The 17,710-nt window shown below is 42.2% G+C and overlaps 2 protein-coding genes across 2 annotated transcripts in view; one reads left to right on the forward strand and one right to left on the reverse strand.

Annotated features, from left to right (window-relative positions):
* The first annotated feature begins 2,910 nt into the window (after window positions 1-2,910).
* The window catches only part of gckr (glucokinase (hexokinase 4) regulator), a 72,351-nt gene continuing 57,551 nt past the window's right edge, over window positions 2,911-17,710 (forward strand). The window contains exons 1-4 of the mRNA XM_078212944.1: window positions 2,911-3,091; window positions 6,500-6,655; window positions 7,287-7,355; window positions 9,904-9,972. Of these exons, the coding sequence (XP_078069070.1) occupies window positions 3,029-3,091; window positions 6,500-6,655; window positions 7,287-7,355; window positions 9,904-9,972 (357 nt within the window). The 5' untranslated portion in view covers window positions 2,911-3,028. The remainder of the gene's footprint in view (window positions 3,092-6,499; window positions 6,656-7,286; window positions 7,356-9,903; window positions 9,973-17,710) is intronic.
* LOC144493660 (cerebral cavernous malformations protein 2 homolog) overlaps window positions 17,394-17,710 on the reverse strand; it is a 440,921-nt gene continuing 440,604 nt past the window's right edge. The window contains exon 11 of the transcript XR_013497771.1: window positions 17,394-17,410. The gene's annotated coding sequence lies outside the window, so the exon portion shown is untranslated. The remainder of the gene's footprint in view (window positions 17,411-17,710) is intronic.

Genomic DNA, 17,710 nt, shown 5'->3' on the forward strand with positions numbered 1-17,710 from the left:
ATCGAGGGATTGAGTTTAGGCGTCCGGGGATAATGATGCAGCTACATAAGATCCTCGTCAGACCCCACTTGGAGTACTGTGCTCAGTTCTGGTCGCCTCACTATAGGAAGGATGTGGAAAAGATTGAAAGGGTGCAGAGGAGATTTACAAGGATGTTGCCTGGATTGAGTGGCATGCCTTATGAGGATAGGCTGAGGGAGCTCGGTCTTTTCTCCTTGGAGAGACGAAGGATGAGAGGAGACCTAATAGAGGTGTATAAGATGTTGAGAGGCATAGATCGGATGGACTCTCAGAGGCTTTTTCTCAGGGTGGAAATGTCTGCTACGAGAGGACACAGGTTTAAGGTGCTGGGGGGTAGGTACAGGGGAGATGTTAGGGGTAAGTTTTTCACACAGAGGGTGGTGGGCAAGTGGAATCGGCTGCCGTCAGTGGTGGTGGAGGCGAAGTCAATAGGGTCTTTTAAGAGACTCCTGGATGAGTACATGGAGCTTAATAGGATGGAGGGTTATAGGTAGGTCTAGAAGGTAGGGATGTCTTCGGCACAACTTGTAGGCCGAAGGGCCTGTTTGTGCTGTAGTTTTTCTATGTTCTATGTTCTATATTTAATTCCCCAAGTTCCCTGACATCCATGCTTTTCTCAACAGTAAATACTGATGAGAAATATTCATTTTGGATCTCACCCATCTCTTGTGGATCTGCACATAGATTATCTCGTTGATCCTTAAGAGGCCCTGCTCTCTCCCTTTATGCCCTTTATGCATTTGTAGAAGCTCTTTGGATTCTCCTTTGCCTTATCTGCCAAAACAATTTCGTGTCCCCTTTTTGCCCTCTTGATTTCTCTCTTAACTCTACTCCGACACCCTCTATACTCTTCAAGAGATTCACTTGATCCCAGCTGCCTATGCACGTCATATGCCTCTTTCTTCTTCTTGACCAGGGCCTCAATATCCCGAGTCACCCAGGGTTCCCGACTTCTGCCAGCCTTGCCCTTCACTCTAAGAGGAATGTGTTTACCCTGAACCCTGGTTAACACACTTTTGAAAGCATGCCACTTACCAGACATCCCTTTTTCTTCCCACAGACTCCCCCAATTAACTTTTGAAAGTTCCTGTCTGATACCATCAAAATTGACTTTGCCCCAATTTAGAATATTAACTTTTGGGACAGACCTATCATTCTCCATAGCTATCTTAAAACTAATAGAATTATGGTCACTGGTCCCAAAGTGATCCCTCACTAACACTTCTGTCACCTGCCCTTCCTTATTTCCCAAGAGGAGGTCAAGTTTTGCCCCCTCTCTAGTCGGGCCATCCACATACTGAATGCGAAATTCCTCCTGAATACACTCAACAAATATTCTGGACCACATAGTGTCCTATGTGGTACAGGATAATTAGATAATATGATCCCCATATCCACTAACAGGCCATGTCCAGTTTTTAGCTCAATATATCTACAATCAATGAAGTTACATATTCAGCACTCTCTAGTTGTTCTAAATTAATACTCATTAAATTAATACTTGGGACTGGATATTCCAATTTTGGTTGAAACTTCAGTACCGATAACATCCAATGAAGATGGGCTGGCGGGCAGATTGCAGAATTGTTGAGTGCCTTGAGAAACACTTCTCCTTCTGGACCAATAAATGTCTTTAAAAGAAAGACCCAGCACTGCCTGAAAACTCAATCCGATGGCAAATGGGCACATGAGGTCCATGTCATAATCTCCTTCACTGAATGCTTATTTTTCAGGTGAGTTGGCAGTTGAAGATCCCCACAATAAGGTGTATGTGTAATTGCAATGCAGCAATCACCAGGAAATTTGTAGTTTGGGTGGCATTATTCTGACGTTTCTAAATAACTAAATGTAATGCAGGTCACTAGCTATGGAGACTAAAGTAAGGCAGTGATATTTTGCATCTTGTCTAGCCTGACATGTTCAATTTGGCTGACTCTTTCTTCAGCCATCAGACTTAGCAAAGTGGAACAATATTTAACTCACTCGATCCCAGCTGAAAATCAATTCAATCGTAATAATTTCACAACTAGTGGCAACTCAATCCCAATATATAATCAATATTTTTTTTGGAACTTTTTCCAGGAGCTTTTGTGCCTTTTATTTGGCAAAATCAACATTGTTCAGCAAACATTTTCTAGGCAGTTTCATAGTTACCCTTCTCTATAAGAGAAATTTGGGAAAACACACTCAAAAAAGGATTTATCATTCGGTGAATTATTCTAAAAGACCATAAGACATAGGAGCAGAATTAGGCCACTCAGCCCATTGGGTCCGCTCTGCCATTCAATAATTGCTGATTTTTTCATCTCCATTCTCCTGCCTTTTCCCCATAACCCCTGATCCCCTCATTAATCAAGAACCTGTCTATCTCTGTCTTAAAGACACTCAATGACCTGGCCTCCACAGCCTTCTACAACAAAGAGTTCCACAGATTCACCTCTCTGGCTGAAGAAATTTCTCATCTCTGTTTTAAAGGATCGTCCCTTTAGCCTGAGATTGTGCCCTCTGGTTCTAGTTTTTCCTACTAGTGGAAACATCCTCTCCACGTCCACTCCAAACAGGCCTCGCAGTATCCTGTAAGTTTCAATAAGATCCCCCCTCATCCTTCTAAACTCCAACAAATACAGACCCAGAGTCCTCAACCGTTTCTCATAAGACAAGCTTTTCATTCCATGGATCATTCTTGAGGAGTCATATTAGACTCAAAACGTGAATTGTTTTTCACTCCACAGATGCTGCCAAACCTGCTGAGTTTTTCAGCGTTATCTGTTTTCATTGCATTGCCACAAAACCCAATTGCACTCCCAATGTTCCATAACACGTTGAGTTGATGTATAACTTTTTTGATTAATTATTAAGTCGGAGTTTGACCCCATTTGGAAAATAATCCTGACTGCGATAGCTGGATAAAATAAATTTGGAGTGAACAGATCCCAAGCCAATCTTCAACAAGATATATATTTTGGTATTTCTTTGCAGACCTGTTTGATCTCTGGGAGTTAGTATAATGTTGAAAAGCACCAAAAGATTCAAACATGATATTGAAACTCCACAACCAAGAAAATGGGAGGTAAGTCAATCTACTGCTAACAGAACCTCTTTTGACTTCTGGTCACATTTACATTGTCAGAATTAATAACTAGAATCTAATGATAGGGAGAAAATCTTCACTTACTTAAAAAGAATAATTCATGTCATGGCTTCGTACAATCTAATTTTATCTGATGTATTTCGAGTGATTCGATTTATTAAAGAGCTCTCCAGTTTCAAGGTCCAGGTTCTATTAGGGATGGCAGTGCACGTCCTGAGTACATCAGTGGTTTCCTTTTAACCAATGTTCATGGTGATCACAAGCAAAAATATTATTCACAGCTAATCAATAATTGGTTACCAGTAAAAAGAAGCAAAATCAAGTCAGTGGGGTGTGGCAGTAGGATAACCCATCCACCCTTAAACCAGAAATTAGCCAATGACCTGAAATCACGCAACATGGTTTTGATAATGAAACTGGTTAACACCGTTTTTAAAACAGCAGGTAGAGAAATTCCATGCTAACATGTTAATGTGTTCATTACTAATAACATACAGCATAATTTTACCCCGTATGTTCAAACACCATTGATATGTATATGTTGGTGGAAGGGAATTTTATCATGTTATGCTCAGAGTTTGAATAAACTGGGATTGTTCTCCCTGGAAAGATGGAGGCTGAGGAGCAAACTGATAGAAGTTTATAAAATTATGAGGGGCATAGACAGGGTGAACAGTTGGAAGCTTTTTCCTGGGCAGAAATGACAATTATAAGGGGGCGCACGTTCAAGGTAAGGGGGGAAAGGTTCAGTAGAGATGTGCGGGGGAGTATTTTTACATAGAGAGTGGTGGGGGCGTGGAATGCACTGCCAAGTAAGGTGGTTGAGGCAGATACATTAGCAATATTTAAAAATTAACTGGATAGACACATGAACAGATGGGGAATAGAGGGATACAGGAGGTCGGTCTAGATAGGACAATGTGATCAGCACAGGCTTGGAGGGCCGAAGGGCCTGTTCCTGTGCTGTCCTGTTTATTGTTCTTGTTCTTTGTTCAGCCTCTAAATTAGTTGCTACAAATATCGTTTAAGCATGTATCTGAGTTTGAAAGTTAAAATTACTAACCGCAATCACATCTCACTATTCAGAAGTTCAAACACCCCAATTTTAACCATGGTCTAAGCATTATGCTGTCAATGTTAGAGAGCTCTGTTTTTCATATGAAAAACATGGTGCATTATGATGTTTTTGATGTGATGCACTGAAAATGGAGTTGAAAATGAGTTGATCAAACGTATCATGTTGGATCATCTTGTTCGCATAATTTACTGGAATTAAGGAGTATCTGTCATGAAAAGCTCAGTGTGCCAGGCAACAGCCAAATAGCTGCCAGTTCCAGCACTTTATTGGTATTGGGGGAAAAGGTCCAGCCACTTGGGGGAAGGTACAAAACAATGGGGCATTGGTAGCAGTTTGTCATGGATACCAAGGAGATAAAGGAAAGGAAAAGACTATTTTTTTAAATTGGCTGCCTCCTCCAAATTATTTATACACTGCTTAGATGCTGCAGTTGCATTACAGCGAAGGCACCTGATTTAAACAAAATTAAGAGCATAATGAGTCTACTTCACGACTTGCTGTTGGTCCTCTTTGTACTAGTTAACTTAATTGGGGAGCTCTGAATCCTTCTAGAGCACAGAGCATTACCGGTCTCCACATTCACTTTTCTGGGGAAAGACATTCAATGCATTTCAGCACACTGGATACCCACCACTGTAATATTGGCCTTTGAATGAATACCATGGCTATAATTATAAATATATATCATCAGTGAGACGGTATGGGAAGCACAAAGTAAACATTAAACTAATTTCATGATTTTAACAGTTAAGCAGTAGATTTTTGATAAAGGGATCCACTATTTGGTAAATGTTTGTTACAGCAGTATAGTATATTTGCATTTACTTAAAAATAATATTTTCCTTTAACCTAAAAATAATCCAACTATTAATAATTTCTTCTGAAACCTTTTTAATTAGAACTCAGTTCCAACTGGAAGGTAGCTTCAGTGGTCCCTGAAGTCTCCCAACTTTCATTGTGGTTACTACAGATTACTGTAGTCCTTGGATGCAAGTGAGCCAGAAACCTTACAATTGACAAACAAAACTCATTGCCACAAGAGCTAATTTAAATAGCACTTCAATTAAAATTACATGCCTGTGATAAACCCTAGGACTTATATGGGGAACTCCTGATTGACCTCCCAGTAGGACTCGTAAAATACAAGTTCCCGGGTGATTGGTAATTATCTTACCATGTGGAACTTGTATCCTGAGCCCTTTATAAAGCAGGCCCCTGAGCGGGTCAATTATTATAACATTCCAACTGGGACCTGTTTGTGTTCACCACTGGCTTGTGGTTTTGCTTCACTTTTACTTTGTGCAATAAAGCATCATTCCTTCACAGCTGACTCCTGAGTTATTACAATTCCCAAGAATTCTCTAAAATAAATTATGATGGCTGGGCGCCATTGTGGGTGATTTCGGATGGCTGCTGTTATAAGATGACATTTTCAGATCCAATATTCCTTCAAGATGTGTTTATAGTTAAAAAATTAGCTTCCTGTAGCCAATGGAAAGACAGACCAAAACGGGATGTGAAATGGTCTGTCAATTCCCAGCCAGGTTAGGTTCAAATTAAACCTAAAGCATCAAGAATTGCCATCACGGAGAAAATCAAAACATTTCTTAAAAACCTAGCAATGGCCATTTAGTCTTTTTTTAATTTTAAAAGGAAAGTAAATCATCCATCTAAACCATTATACAAATTAGCTAGAAGCTCTGCTTAATGTCTTGGCCAATGCAAAGCACCTTGAATGGTGCAATACCCCCTCAGTGCTCAGTACTGCAGTGGGTATGCCAGTCACTTTCATGAGTCAAACCTTCCTTCTGACTCAGAAGCAGGAGTGGTCAAATTGAATCAACTGGTTGCAAGTTGCAGTGCACTCCCATCCCATGGGAATCTCACAATCAACCTAATGACATTAAGTCGATGAGATTCCAGACTTCTGAATGTTCTTCAACTCATAATGATAACAGGACAACAGGATTTGAGGGTTGTAATGAGAATAAAGTAATTTCAAATCTCACGGCCACTTTAGGTAGATCCAATTGTCAGTTGCATTTCCTAGCTGTTGCTGTGAGAATAAGGGCAGAAATTAACAGCTTTGTTAAGAACAGAAGGAAATCCAACCAGGAGCACCTTGTGTTGTAAATGCCAGTTACGTTTTTGATCGTTGGAGAAAATGATATTGAAAACTCCCTGGTTTTAAATTTGATCAACTCTAACCCTGTTTGCTACTTTTGCATTGATCATAAACTATGATATATTTTCATTCTCATGAAGAAATTATTATATTATGTGAATTTCTCAATGTCCTTTCATTGCAGCTTGCAGGATATGAGACCACACTCCCCATCACAGAGAAATCCAACCCCATAACGCGCAATATAGACAAATCAGATTCTGCTCAGATTGTACAACTTTTAGAAGAATGTGATGCAGAAATATTTCGGAAGGAGGATAACAGTGTTACCAATTATAAGGTACAGAAAATTTCCATACCAGCTAACTCTTTTAATTATGTTAAATAAACCATACAAGTCAATTGGAAATTCAAAATGGATATGTGATCAGCTGCTTAACATATGGACTGGGTTGACTTTACTCATGACCTAAACTGAAAACAAATGACATTCAAACTGCACAGGATTTCAGCAGGACTGTGCAATTTTGGTGAAAACGTGGCTTTCCCACCCACACTCGTCTTCCACTGCCAGAGTATTATGGTGGTGAAGGAGGATTGAGTTCCTTAAGTGGCCATTCATTTGCCATATAAGAGACTCAATAGGCCTAAGGGTGGGTGAGCTAGTGGGCACCTTATCCACCCTGGGGACCAGGTTGGGGTGAACAGGAAGATGGTGGGCTAACCACCTGTCTTATTTTACGTGCTCAACCCCCACCATAAATATTCCTGGTGAATGGGGAGGGGTGGGACATAAAATCCAGCCCATACGCTGAATCTTCAAATATTAATAGATCCTTGCCTGACAGTAAAGTTGCTGTCGGTAACAAAAATGCAGCAAATCACTGTTGTTTTCATGCACAATAGTTTTCCTTAAATTAACTATTATAACACACAGCAACTAATCAACATGTCTTTCCTTTTATTGACAGACGCTGTACAGTGAATCTATTTTAAGAACAATGGTTGACACTTCGAAACAAGTTCAAGAACTGTTGAAGGTATGTGTCCTTTAGCAGGCAAGTTACAATCCTGACAATGTAAAGTACATTCATAATATTGGAGAAAAATTCATAGAAGCTGCTCAAGTAACTGAACACCTGAGATAAATTTTACAATTCAACACAACGGAAAGTTCAGAAGGAGAGAGGTTAGAATGGGTGAGGGAGGCAGAAAAATTGAGACGGCCAATATCCCGTTGACAGTTCTCAATGAAAAGTTTGAGGACAGGTAATTGTCCCGGTTTGGGTGTCCAATTGGAGGCAGAATGTTAGAGGCATATGAAAGGATCTGTGGAATGGGGGGGAGGACTCTTGCCCAAAGAAGTGGGCACGGAGACAAAGGCGACGAAGAAGATTTCAACATCATTTTGAGCCTGAAATTCATTGAGGTGGGGACGTAAGGGTACAAGTTAACTGCTTCTTAACGAAAGGGGAAGAAAAAATTGAGTATTGACTGAACAGCTATTTGCATTTTAGCAGACCGAAATCAGATAGCCACTCACAGCAAACTGCATGGCACTGGTTGAAGTAGAAGCATAATAATAAAAAAATACTTCCTCAAAATAAATAAATGTGCAAACTCATGTTATTGTCGAGTTTTTTCCCGTATAAGCTATTAAATTGAAACATATTTTGAAAGTTCATTATTGAGTTGGAACTAGGAGAAAGAGTAGGAAATTCAACTCCTCAAGTCTGCCCTGCCATTCAGTACAATCATGGCTCATCTCATCTTGGCCTCAACTCCACCTTCCTGCCCATTCCCCATAACCTTTCATCCCGCTACTAATTAAAAACCGTCTCCATAAATTTGTTTAGTGTTCCGACGTCCACTGCACTCTGGGGTAGAGAATTCCATAGATACACAACCCTTTGAGTGAAGTAATTCCTCCCCTTTTCTGTTTTAAATCTGCCACCACTTAGCCTAAACCATGGCCTCTCGTTCTAGAATGTCCAACAGGGGGAAATATCTGCTCTATGTTTATCATCGATCCCCTTTAGCATCTTATATGTCTCAATTAGATCTCCTCTCATTCTTCCAAACTTCAATGACTACAGGCCTAAACTATTCAATCCAGTATCAGCCTAAACTCCTCAATTCTGATTCCTGGAATCAGACGAATGAACTTTCTCTGAACCGCCTCTAATGCATTTACGTCCTTTAACAAGTAAGGGGACTAAAATATGCACAGTACTCCAAATGTGGTCACACCAATGCCCTATAAAGTTGCAACTTCCCTACTTTTATATTCTGTTCCTTTAGCAATAAATGCGAGAATTCCATTTGCCTTCCTTATTACCTGCTGCACCTACATACTAACGTTCTGCAATTCATACACGAGAACACCCAGATCCCTCTGCATTGAAAGGTTTTAAAGTTCCTCTGACCAAAATGGATAACCTCACACTTATCCACATTAAATTCTAGCTGCCAAGTTTTGGCCCACTCACCTAACCTATCCGTATTCTTTTGTAAATTTCTTATTTCCTCATTACAACTTGCTTTCCCACCTATTTTAATGCCATCTTCAAATTTGCTATTGTACCTTCTATCCCTGCACCTAAGTCATTGATATAGATTATTAATAGTTGGGTCCTGAGCACTGAACGCTGCGACACACTACTAGTTACATCTTAGCAGCCAGAAAAAAAACCATTTATCCCCACTTTCTGCTTTCTGTCAGTCAGCCAATCCATTATTCAAGCTAATAGATTACCCCCAACCCTGTGGGATCTTAAACCAAAAGAGAAAGTGCCGGAAAATCTCAGCAGATCTGGCAGTATCTGTAAGGAGAGAAAAGAGCTGACAAAGCTTTGACGAAGGGTCATTTGGACTCGAAACATCAGCTCTTTTCTTTCCTTACAGATGCTGCCAGACCTGCTGAGATTTTCTGGCATTTTCTCTTGTGGTTTCAGATTCGAACATCCGCAGTGATGGGATCTTACCTTGTGTATTAACCTTTTGTGTGGCACCTTACCAAATGTCTTCTGAAAGTCCAGATATGCTACATCTATAGGACCCCCATTATCCACTTTGCTTGTTACATCTTTGAAGAACTCTAGCAAATTAGTTAACAATGACTTACCCTTCATAAGACAGTGCTGATTCTGATGGATTGTGTTTTGACTTTCCAAATGTCCCATTGCTACTTCCTTAATAATGGATTCCAACAATGTCCCAATGGCAGACATTAAACTAATTGGTCTACAGTTTCCTATTTTCTGCCTTTCCACCTTTTTGAACAGGGGCATTATATTAGCCTTTTTCCACAACTGCTTTCTATTACATATTAAGAAGCATGCAGCAGAATTTTCTTTTTAAATCGTTACAATATCATTTTGACCTTACAATGTATTGTCTCAGTGTTTGGTAAAAAATGTTTGTTGTCTACAGAGATATGCCTCCATGCAGTTTGTGAAGGCTACAATTAATACTTTTACTCGAGTGGTCTGGGTTAAATTATTTTAAGTTTTATGATTTGGGACATTTGCCAACACTTAAAGTGTGATTGAGTTATTTTGAATACAAATGTTATGGCAATATTTCCAGGATTCTGAAGACAATCTCATTGTGCTAAGTGGATGTGGGACTTCAGGAAGATTAGCATTTCTGCTTGCGGTACGTATTGTCAAAAAATGGTAGGATGCTATTAAAATGCATGCTTTTTTTTGCACAAGTAAAATCAAACTGCCATGTATTTTGTAAACAATGCCTGGGCAGCAACTAAGAGGAAGGAAAAGGGAAGAATAGGGAATGTATTGCAATTGATGCAATTAATAGTCAGAGTGCTGTGAGCCAGGAAGCAGTTTAAACACTGATGAGGTGTTGAAAAAGGAGCAACAAGAGTGAGTGAGTCAGTCATTCCTCGGAACCAGTTCAGCCAGAGATTAGCAGCTGGAAGCAGCAGAAAAGTAGGGAAGAGGAACAGCCATCCCCAAAAAACAGCTCAGCTAGAGATGAACTGCTGAAGGCAAAAGCTAGTTTAGTGCAAAAGATTGTTTTCTTTGATGAACCGAAGACTGTTCCCAACTCCTGGTCACTTAAGCTGTACAGTGTGGTAATCACTGGCTAGATTTGACCAATAGATTTATGGTTGTTGTTTGGAAAATGGCGCTCTTAGCAGAGTTTATAGGGGAAACACACAACCTTTATGTTTTCAGTCTTCGAGGGACAAAGTGCTTACTGTTAATTTGTCAAAGTATCATATTGTTCTTTGTAGTGTTTCTATGTGCGCAATCGTACCAGCTCGCAACGCCTATCGATCATTGTGGCAAACCAGGAACATAGCATGAGAAGGCAGTTCCCACCTGGCACATTGGCATTACCCAACAGGCACATTGGCAGTGCCAGTTGGGCACCATAAGTGCTAAGAGGGTGGGGCCTGACTGAGGGTGGGGCTGTGACGGGGGCTATGACAGGGGGGCTGTGTACTCTGAGCAGGGGGCTATGCACAATGACAGGGTGACTACTATGCACAATGAGGGGGTGGTTATGCATAATGATGGGGAGGGGGGGTTATGCACTCTGATGAGTGCCTATGCACGGTGGGGGAGGCTTTGCAGGAGGGGGCATATGGGGGGGGGGGTCAAGCAGGAGGGATCATGCTGGGGTGGATCGCAGAGGGGGTCATGGCATGGAAGGGCACATCAGGGTCTGCCAGGGGACCCATCGGGAGGGTTCTGATGGCTTGATGCTGGTGACCTGTATGGGAGTTGACAATGCTGCCGACGGGGTGATGTGGAGGTGGGGGTGGAGAGGTTGTGATGTCTGTCAGGGGGGATGAGGGTTGAGGGGAGCAGATTAGGGCACCATGTGGAATGGCGCAGAGCTCTTCACCAGCATGTGTAGACTTTCCCCACCACCACTGGTGCAAAGCTCCCAGCTGTCAGGCAGAGTGACAATAGTGTCAGCAGATTGTAGTGCGGAGCTCTCCGAACGGACACGCAGAGAGGACTCCCCCTGAGAATTTTTTTGGGGGGAAAATTCGACCATTTATCCTTCTTCTACTTTAATAAATAATTTTTATTTGTTGTTTAATGAAAGAGGGTTCTGAATTCTCACTGATTCTGGAAATGTTTCTCGCTAATATCCCAAAAAAAACACCATACGAAACCAGGTGGAACGCTCGCACACATAACATCAGTGGGGGTTCATAAAACATGTTTTTATCTTTTTTATCTTTTTTAACCACGCCAGTTAACTTTGTTCCTGGTCATTTATATAAAGTAAGAAGTCTCACAACACCAGGTTAAAGTCCAACAGCTTTATTTGGTAGCAAATACCATAAGCTTTCAGAGCACTGCTCCTTCGTCAGATGGAGTGGAAATGTGCTCTCAAACAGGGCACAGACCCAAAATCAAGTGACAGAATACTGATTAGAATGCAAATCCCTAAAGCCAGCCGGGTCTTAAAGATACAGACAATGTGGGTGGAGGGAGCATTAAACACAGGTTAAAGAGATGCGTATTGTCTCCAGACAGAACAGCTAGTGAGATTCTGCAAGCCCAGGAGGCAAGCTGTGGGGGTTACTGATAATGTGACATAAATCCAACATCCCGGTTTAGGCCGTCCTCATGTGTGCGGAACTTGGCTATCAGTTTCTGCTCAGCGACTCTGCGCTGTCGAACATCTCGCCAAGGCTATCCCCACACCCCCACTTCTTGCCTTCAAACAACCACGCAACCTTAAACAGACCATTGTCCGCAGCAAACTACCCAGCCTTCAGGAAAACAGTGACCATGACACCACACAACCCTGCCACAGCAACCTCTGCAAGACGTGCCAGATCATCGACACGGATGCCATCATCTCACGTGAGAACACAATCTACCAGGTACACGGTACCTACTCTAGCAACTTGGCCAACATTGTCTACCTGATACGCTGCAGGAAAGGATGTCCCGAGGCATGGTACATTGGGGAAACCATGCAGACGCTACGACAACGGATGAATGAACACCGCTCAACAATCGGCACGGTAGCACAGTGGTTAGCACTGCTGCTTCACAGCTCCAGAGTCCTGGGTTCGATTCCCAGCTCGGGTCACTGTCTGTGTGGAGTTTGCACATTCTCCTCGTGTCTGCGTGGGTTTCCTCCGGGTGCTCCGGTTTCCTCCCACAGTCCAAAGATGTGCGGGTTAGGTTGATTGGCCAGGTTTAAAAAAATTGCCCCTTAGAGTCCTGGGATGCGTAGGTTAGAGGGATTAGTGGGTAAAATATGTGGGGGTAGGGCCTGGGTGGGATTGTGGTCAGTGCAGACTTGATGGGCCGAATGGCCTCCTTCTGCACTGTAGGGTTTCTATGATTTCTATGAATCACCAGGCAAGACTGTTCTCTTCCTGTGGGGGAGCACTTCAGCAGTCAAGGGCATTCAGCCTTGGATCTTCAGGTAAGCGTTCTCCAAGGCGGCCTTCACGACACACGACAGCGCAGAGTCGCTGAGCAGAAACTGATAGCCAAGTTCCGCACACATGTTGGATTTATGTAATGTAACCCACATTGTCTGTACCTTTAAGACCTGGCTGGCTTTAGAGATTCGCATTCTAATCAGTATTCTGTAACTTGATTTTGGGTCTGTGCACTGTTTGAGAGCACATTTCCACTCCATCTGACGAAGGAGCAGCGCTCCGAAAGCTTATGGTATTTGCTACCAAATGAACCTGTTGGACTTTAACCTGGTGTTGTGAGACTTCTTACTGTGTTCACCCCAGTCCAACGCCGGCATCTCCACATCATTTATATAAATGCAGTTTGCCCTCTAGTGGATTAGTTATTGACTAATACATTGTATGACACAGTTTCAACTGATGAGTTAAATTTTAGCAGAACATAAAAGATGAATGGTTACCATGCTGTATAGAACAGGTCATTTTTTTTTAGGGCTAGTTTAATTTTAATAATTTAGATGTTAGGTTTTTTTCCATTGTAAGTTGGATGTAACATTCTGTTACCCATTCTGTGATCCATCCCTGTTTTCCCAGTTAGATTCTTTTAAATATGTGACCAGCTGGGGTGGCATTTCTCAGTCAGCGGAACACATTATTGACAAACCCTAATGATGTCATTAACATGCTGTATTAATAAAATGAAAACTAACTTCTTGGCCTTTTGGCTAAGATCAAGCGTCAGATCAAGTCCATTGTGAAGTGCAATGCCTTATCTTGTCAGCTTGGATCTTGTTTGCCTCTCTTGTGCGGGCCATAGATCATAGAGTCCCTACAGTACAGAAAGAGGCCATTTGGCCCATCGAGCCTGCACCAACAACAATCCCACCCAGGCCCCATCGCCATAACCTCACTCACTTACTCCACTAATCACCCAGACACTAAGCGGCAATTTTTTAGCATAGCCAATCCACTTAACCTGCACATCTTTGGACAGTGGGAGGAAACTGGAGCACCTGGGAGAAACCCACCCAGACACAGGGAGAACATGCAAACTCCACACAGACAGTCACCCGAGGCCAGATTTGAACCCGGGTCCCTGGCACAGTGAGGCAGCAGTGCCAAGCACTGTGCTATGAATTGGATTCAATTGAAATTTGGATTTCGTTTTTGGAGCAAGCAAGGAATGGATTTGGGTTTGCCCAGTGGCTTTGTAACTTTAAGGATGGAGTAAAAAAAAGTGAAAAATAACAAATAATGAAAATATAGAAGACAATTGCAACAGATACAGAGGTAGTGAATTGCATCATGGGGCCAATAGAACAGGGAACAACTCTGCCCACTGCTTTCAGTCCTATAACATAGGATCTGATTGAGCAGACACTAAAATAAACACAGGCTCTCGGCTTGGTCATTGTAAATAAAAAGCACTGCTTAAAAATGGGTAGAGCTGCTTAGCAACTAAATTATGTAAAAGGTAATTATGGTAAACAGCCTTTACTGTTGAGATGATTTGTCCAGTCAAAAGTATGATCATGATCATTCTTTCACACACAAAATCTGTAAATATGGAAATGTGGAGCTGTTATGACTGTACTCTATTTTCAAGGTTGAAGTCTTCCTTGAATATCTAGTTAGATCCTTTGTATTTTTCTTTTGTTGCTCCATATGGGGCAGAATGGTGGCACAGTTGTTGGCACTGCTGCTTCACAGCGCCAAGGACCCGGGTTCAATTCCAGCCTCGGGTGACTGTCATTGTGGAGTTTGCACATTCTCAGGGTGCTCTGGTTTCATCCCACACTCCAAAGATGTACAGGTTAAGTGGATTGGCCATTGCTCAATTGCCTCCCTGCCTTAGGGAGATTAGCAGTGAGATTGGTGGATCTTCAGCTAAAACAGGGGCGAAGGTGGACTTCAATTGCATCCAGCAGGCATCACTAAACTTGGGGGCAGCAGTCCTTCTTTGGCTTTGGGGCATTTCTTTGTCCTTGCTGTGCATCATCATAGTGTACACAATTGCACTTTAATTATGGTGCGCAGGGCGAGGCAATGGTGAGGCTGTGCCATGCCAGGTGAATGGAAGGCTGCCCACCAACGTGTTTCTCATGGATGAATATTTAATGAGCTCTGCAGTGGACAACACAGCTTGAAAACCCACCATTGTGGCTGGCAGGAAACCCACTGTTTTTCATGCCCGCACTTTTTTCGCAAATTGGAAAATTCCACCTCAAGTCACAATTTGTATAACTGATTGCAAATACTGCATATGAAGTCCATGTTGGAGGGACAGTGGAGGGATTGACTTCACACCATACTCACTTGTCCTGGAGTCACTTGACTCTGCCTTCCGCAAATGTTGAAATCGCTTGATACAGACACTTCTCCATTTGAGTCTGTGTAAATCACATTTTCCCCCATGTATTGGGATCCAGTTTGCAAGCTCTGAGATTGGCTTTCAAATTGTCTTTATATCTCAGTTTGGGATGGCGTGTTGCTGGATGCTCAGCTGGCTGGAGAATATTGTGGCAATCTCCAAGTGAACTCAATGACTGACCCAGCAAAGCCGAGCTCTGATGAGCATGCCCTCAATACACTTGACAAGAGCCTTTTTGTTATAGATTTTGTCCTGGCAGCTGGCATTGTAGATTATTCTCAGAGAGCAAAGCCAAAATGCTTCTAGTTATTTCATATGATGCCTATGAGTTGTCCTAGTATCGCATCTATAATGAAGTAAAGTAAGGTCTACTGCCTGGTAGACTTTAATATTTGTTCTGAGACAAACTCCATGATTGTTTTTCCAAAATCTAGGATTAAGATTGCCAAATGCTGAGCTTACTTTTGCCAGGCAGTGGTTGTGTTTGCCATCCAGCAGTGTGTTATTGGAGAGGATACTCCCAGGCTAACTGCTCAGTGGGAGTGTTGTTGATAGCAGTTGTGCAGTCTTGGAGTGAGTGGTCAGGGATGGGGTGATATAAGAGCGCCATCTTCTTCAGACTTATTGTAAGGCTAAAGTGTTCTGAGGCTAGGGCATGGTATAATCCAGGTCAGAAACTCCAAGGTATATTGTGAAGTCAGCCTAGATAAGTTTTGCACTTTGAATTTTGGCATGGATAAGCATAAGATGTTTCACTCCAGGTATGATTGGGGTGGTACAGTGGTTAGCACTGCTGCCTCACAGCGCCAGAGACCTGGGTTCAATTCTGGCCTCAGGTCACTGTCTGTGCGGAGTCTGCACATTCTCCCCATGTCTGCGTGGGTTTCCTCCGGGTACTCCGGTTTCCTCCCACACTCCAAGATGTGAAAGTTAGGTTGATTGGCCATGCTAAATTGCCCCTTAGTGTCAGGGGGATCAGCAGGGTAAATGTGTGGGGTTACAGGGATAGGGCCTGGGTGGAATTGTGGTCGGTGCAGACTCAATGGGCCAAATGGCTTTCTTCTGCATTGTAGGGATTCTATGATTCTATGAAGTGATCACTGGGAAGCTTTTATCAAAAGAATTTATATAAGAATGCAGTTAACACATAGAAAGAATCTTAGCAAGAACCTCTACCAATTACAAACAAAAAAAGACCACCATGATATTGTATAAACCTTAACAGCTCAATATAATATTCCAACACAACATTCTTACCAACATACACCCCGGTTTCGGTATTGCACAGAGAATACACATACTCATGGGATGCTGGATTTTCTCACTCTGCAACACCTACTGTGAATTAGTCCTTTGGATAGAGAATTGAAACTCTGACTTTCCAGCCCTTGAGCTTCCAGCACCCCTCGAGGTGGAGATAGAGCCACTGCTTACCTCTAGCTAGAAAAGTACCAACAGTATAATTTTCACTCCAGAAAGGCAAGAGAGACTGCTTCCGCCAGCCAGCAGAATTTCTAAAACCTGAGACAGAGACAATCACACTGCAGCCAGCCTGGAGTCCAAAACTCTTCCAACTAGCCAGCAGCCAACACTGAAAGTAAGAACTCTTGTGAGAAAAAAAACTGCCCATCTGACCTGTGAATCATTCTTCCCCCCCAACAATCCAAAAGGGTGATAAAACTCGTAAACCCCAGGAGAGTGTATTAGGCCCAAATTAAAAATAAACAAAAAGCCTATCATATGACTCTAACAACAATCAAAGGACATCGACTCAGACAGGTTGGCAACAAGCAAAAAACCTGTCTTAAAAGAACTGCAGTGAAACACGATTAAAATACATTTCTTAAAGACACAGTAGAGTCTCAGACAAAACAATCAACGAGCAGCTGAATATCCTCCGGAGTGTGCGCTATGAGAGCTCAATCATCCATGAACAAGGGCACATTCGGTAGCTGTTCAATAACTTTTGTGCAAGTTGCCAACTGTACTGAAACAAATGTGTGTTCCTGTGTCAAGATCTTTGAGTGGGAGCTGGAGCAGAGGGGAAAAGCATGTGGCAAATGAGCTGGAGCCAATAGAGAGTCTTGCGTGGTGCCATTGCTGACAGGAAATCATATTGTACTTCACATCATGCTGAAGGAACGAATGACACCTATTATCCCATCAATGTGCAGTGTATCGGTATATCAGGAACAGAGTAACCAGTCCAGATTAATGAGGGTTTACAGTGTGCAGTGTATCGGTATACCAAGAACAGAGTAACCAGCACAGATTTATGAGTGTTTACAGTGTGAAGTGTACTTTTATATCAGGAGAATATGTCAGAGACTATTATTAACACAATAGAACTCTTGGTGAGTTTGATAGAATTAGACTAGCAAAAGTAAGTCATGAGATGGGTTCAGAGTAAGGAGGAAAGTTTAAAAAGCCCAATTCCAAGTAACTGTGCGTATATGTGAATGCAAGGAGTGTGGTTAATAAGATTGTTGAGCTACTGGCACAGGTTGCCAGATGGAAACTTGGTGCAATTGCGACATTGAGTAAAGATGGCATTATAGTATTGGAGATAGACAATGTTCCAGAGAGGTGAAGGACAGAAT

This window comes from Mustelus asterias, chromosome 5 (genome assembly GCF_964213995.1).
Source record: "Mustelus asterias chromosome 5, sMusAst1.hap1.1, whole genome shotgun sequence".
Taxonomy (NCBI): Eukaryota; Metazoa; Chordata; class Chondrichthyes; order Carcharhiniformes; family Triakidae; genus Mustelus; species Mustelus asterias.